Below are 4,213 nucleotides of genomic sequence, written 5' to 3' on the forward strand. Positions count from 1 at the left end.
TCGCGCCCGCGGGGGATGGGACGGCAGCGGGGCCGTGCTTCAGGCCTGGCGTCAGTTCCCTCCGCCTCGCCGGCGTGCTGTTCCGTTGGTGCTGGGGGGTGTCCCGCAGGGGCGAGCCGTCCTCGGCGGTGGCGGTACCCCGCTGTCCCTGGCTCTTCTGGTGCTGTCATGCTCACAACTCAAAATCAAGTTGTACTAGTTGACAGAATATATATCGTCTGTTCACCTGGGGGGGGGGGTTGGAAAGATGTTTCATTATTTTTGACACAGGCTCTGCCTGTCCTGCGGAGCACAGAGTTCACAGTGAGAAGTACTGGGCAGGTCTGGTCAGAAGGCAGTGAGGTTGCTCACAGAAGAACGGGCATCCATTATGCATGTCACTTCAGTTTTGCGGAGACCACATGTGTTCAGACCTCAAGGTCAAACCCTAATCTCGGTATTTCAGTTTATTTTATATGGCACAGTTGGTTACACACTGAGAGCTCATAAATGGAGTTGGAAGCTAAAGATGAAGAGGAAGAGAGTCTGCAAACAGCTTTCAAAAAGCTGAGAGTGGATGCAACAGGGTAAGTGAGCAACAAAAAGGACTGTGTAATTTGTCAGTTTCTTATTACATATTTGCATTTGTTTTCTATTATTTTGAATCTCAAAACAAATGTCATTTGGTGAAAGGTTCCTTACTCTCCAAGAGAAGACAACTGCATCGCTTCAGATGAAATGCAGTCATCATAACTGTCTAATAAGCAAAGCAATACTTTATTAGTGGCTAATTTTGACACAATATCCAACTGAAATTACACAGTGACTGTATGAAAACATGAAATGACTCGCCCAAAGCGGTGAACCCACTCTTGACTCTTGTGGTAGCTGTAGTCACCTTGTGTGATACAGAACTTGTTTTTCCATTCATGTAAATGCTGGTGTCTTTAGCCACATTATCAGCCTTTACTATAATGCGTGACTGTTTGCTTGGAAGGCATCTGAAGGACAGCAGCAACACTTTGTAGTGTACTGGAGAGCCCACTGGACATCGTCAGGCTAAATATGAGCACTGATCGTTTCTGATTTCAGGGGATTTTGTAGAGTAAAATGTCCGCAGACATTCTTATACTGAAAACTTACCACATAAGACACTGGGTATACCTATAATTGATAGTATAAGCGTCTTCCTTAAAAGTAGGAGTTGATAAAATTATGCAGTCCAGGTCTTTGTGAGGTAGTTCACTTGAAGTTTTTTAGGAATTCACAGGCACAAGAGAAAGCTTTGTATTGACAGTTAACATTACCTTGTGAATTCATCTCCATAGCCATCAATACTGTGAACGCATGACTTCCTTTGAATGTTAAAATATATTTTGCTTTGCTACTCATTTTCTCTACTTCAGGAGGCCTTCTGTTAAATGTGGAAAAAAAATAGCTGTTCTCTCACAAGGAACTACGCTCATTAAGTATACCCAGTGACAGACTATGCGGAATTTTTGGTGATTCCTGATTATATCTTCTTAGGCAGAAAACAACCTTGTTTTGCAGGCATGTGTTTTGAACAGCTCCAGTCTTGTGACTAATCTCTAAGATCAACTTTGGGCAGAGTACTTGGCCTTTTCTGCTAGAATTTCAGCCTCATTTCTTACGATTTCCTATCCTATGTTCCAAATCACACATACAGCCATCATAAATACAGATTGATGTGCTGAGGCATTAATGTTTGTTGTTTGGACCTCCAGGGACAGATGTCTTTTTCATTCCATGTTTATCTGGGAAATTTAATTAGAAATTTAATGAGAAATAAACTGGTAATCTGTCCTTATCTGTTGTACTTCATCCACTTCTCCACTGAATCCCTCTCAGCCTGCTGGTATGGGTTCCTGACGTTGCATTTTAGATGACTAGGAGTCTATCTTTAACAACTATTGTCTGACAAGAACATTTGGAACCTGAGTTTACATTCCTTTAATGTGTCATTTTGGTACAAATAGGGCATGACATCAGCCTCTGGGCATTTTGGCCTCCTTTCATTTCATCTCACCTATCTTTAGACACTTGACTGATGTCAGTGTAGTAAGAGCAGTTAGATAAATCCTGTTCCTAACCACTGACCATAGAGGAAGTCAAGGCTGCAAACTTAAATGTCTTAGCTAAGCATTTAAAGTGAATAGGCTGAATCTAGACCTCTGAAGCCATATGTTCAGGCAGTACTATAACACGGCATTTCCCATTTTACTCAGATGTATTGCGGCTCTGTCTGTGGGTGATGGGACGATTCTCAGAACACCGATAAGAGCAGCTGTGGATGGAGCCAAGCAACAGACTGTCTGCTTGAAGGAAGCATGGCATGGGTAAAACACACCATTCACTGCACCATGCATGTATTTCTGGTTTGAGACATTTAACACTTGCATACTGTTTTCAGTGAAACTTGTTGTTAATTAGTTGCTTCAACATACTTTTTCTCTCCTGTCTATTACAAAACTTTACCATAACTGTTTGATGCGATATTTTTTAAAGGAATTTCATCAAAGACTTTAAATACAATATTGCTGCCTTCTTAGAGAGGGTACCTAAATCTTTCTTTTCAACTGGTTTCCTCAGAAGTCCTTTTCTTCAAGTCTTATACCTTTGCAACCCCCTCTCAACTCTTTCTTGGGTTATTTTATTTCTGTATTGAAGTACCTGTGTATTCAGTGCGATTCTGCCAGCAGCTCCAACTCATATCCAGGTTCTGCACTACAGTTCAGTTTGGGATGACAAAGTATCATTTGCTTAACACGTGTCTTTCCTTTGGGGGAGCCCAAATTTCTTCAGACTCTCCACTGTTCCTGTCAGAGATTGTAAGTGACCAGTCACCTGACCTTTCTAAGCAGGAAAAAAAATCTTCTAAAATGTTTTTAGACACATTTTAGAGCTTATTGAGCTATGGTGTAGATTGTGGAGTTACCTACTTGCTCACCTGTTATAACCCTGCAGGTGTGTGAGAAAACCTTCCAGAGGATCAGCAAGAGTCCCGCGTCGCAGACGCTCCAAGTCTCCTGTCCTGCATCCTCCCAAGTTTACGTATTGCAATATGAAAGCCAACAACCAGCTGAAACACAAAAGCCAGGCAGACACGTCAAAGGGTAATATCAGTTCAGACATTTTTGTTACGTCAGAACACGGTACAAAAGACGGGCACGATTCTCACTTTGAGGCCAGTGATGACAGAACTGAAGATTTGGAAGCTTTCACCGCCGAAGAGCCTTTGGAGAGGTCAAGAGAGAATTTCCCTGCTCTCTCCTCATCCTTTGAAACTAGCTTGCATTCTAGCCAGACCTCCGATTTCCAGTCCTTATCCATGCTTAACAATGGCAAGCAGTGCCCTTGTACGGACAAGAAATGCCAGTGCAAACAGTGGCGAACCATGGAAGTGTACTCTTTCTCTGGCTTACGGAGTGTCCTGTCAGAATGCGAAAAGGCGGTCCTAGGAGTCCATGCCCAGTCTCTTCAAAATAGATCCCCTTGTGGGACAACCTCATCAGGTTCTCCTAGATCTTGTTCTGAGCAGGCTCGAGCCTTTGTGGATGATGTGACTATTGAAGATCTTTCTGGATACATGGAATACTACTTATATATTCCCAAGAAAATGTCTCACATGGCAGAAATGATGTATACTTGACTGAAAACTATAGAGAATCCTGAATCAGAGTTTCTGGTAATGGTTGGGTTAAATGCCTTGTCAGTGCCATGTTTTCACTGTTGTGTATTTCATCAAAAGTTTCTTTGCCTCATACAGTTTAGTTTTTCTAATAAAATGAAAAATGGAATATAGTTTCCGAGCTTAGTTCTAAAAAGAATGCACTAAAGTCTCTGAATATCTTAACAAAGCACTGTAGTTCAGATGAACTCCCTTTGTTTTTAGGTTTGTGCTATGGATATTCAAGCTCTGTATGCTGTTTTCACCATGTTTTGGGGAAAAAAAAGCGCCTAATAGGTTTTGTCCTGAAATTTTGCGGTGTTTGGAAGGTTCATTCTTAATGTGTCCCAGTACTTAGAGAAATGTTTTATAGGTACAGCTCCATCCTCCTCATCCTGCTCTAGAGAGAAGAATGTGAAGGCATTCAGTATTTTGGATAGGATGGATCGCCTTTCCTTGAACACTATCATCTGGCTCCTTTTTAGTTGGATCAAATTGTGAGTGCTTCTTTCTCACGAATTTGTTGGAAGGTGCAGAATGTGCAAG

General features: G+C 41.9%; 1 protein-coding gene across 1 annotated transcript; it reads left to right on the forward strand.

Moving 5' to 3' along the window:
• Positions 1-444: 444 nt before the first annotated feature.
• Positions 445-3,649, forward strand: LOC104627993 (oxidative stress-responsive serine-rich protein 1-like). Its single transcript, XM_010296416.1, has 3 exons — positions 445-566; positions 2,226-2,336; positions 2,965-3,649. The coding sequence occupies exons 1-3, from the start codon at positions 490-492 to the stop codon at positions 3,647-3,649; spliced, it is 873 nt and encodes a 290-aa protein (XP_010294718.1). The 5' UTR covers positions 445-489.
• The last annotated feature ends 564 nt before the right edge of the window (positions 3,650-4,213 follow it).

The sequence above is a fragment of the Phaethon lepturus genome, unplaced genomic scaffold (genome assembly GCF_000687285.1).
Source record: "Phaethon lepturus isolate BGI_N335 unplaced genomic scaffold, ASM68728v1 scaffold30361, whole genome shotgun sequence".
In the NCBI taxonomy this organism is placed as follows: Eukaryota; Metazoa; Chordata; class Aves; order Phaethontiformes; family Phaethontidae; genus Phaethon; species Phaethon lepturus.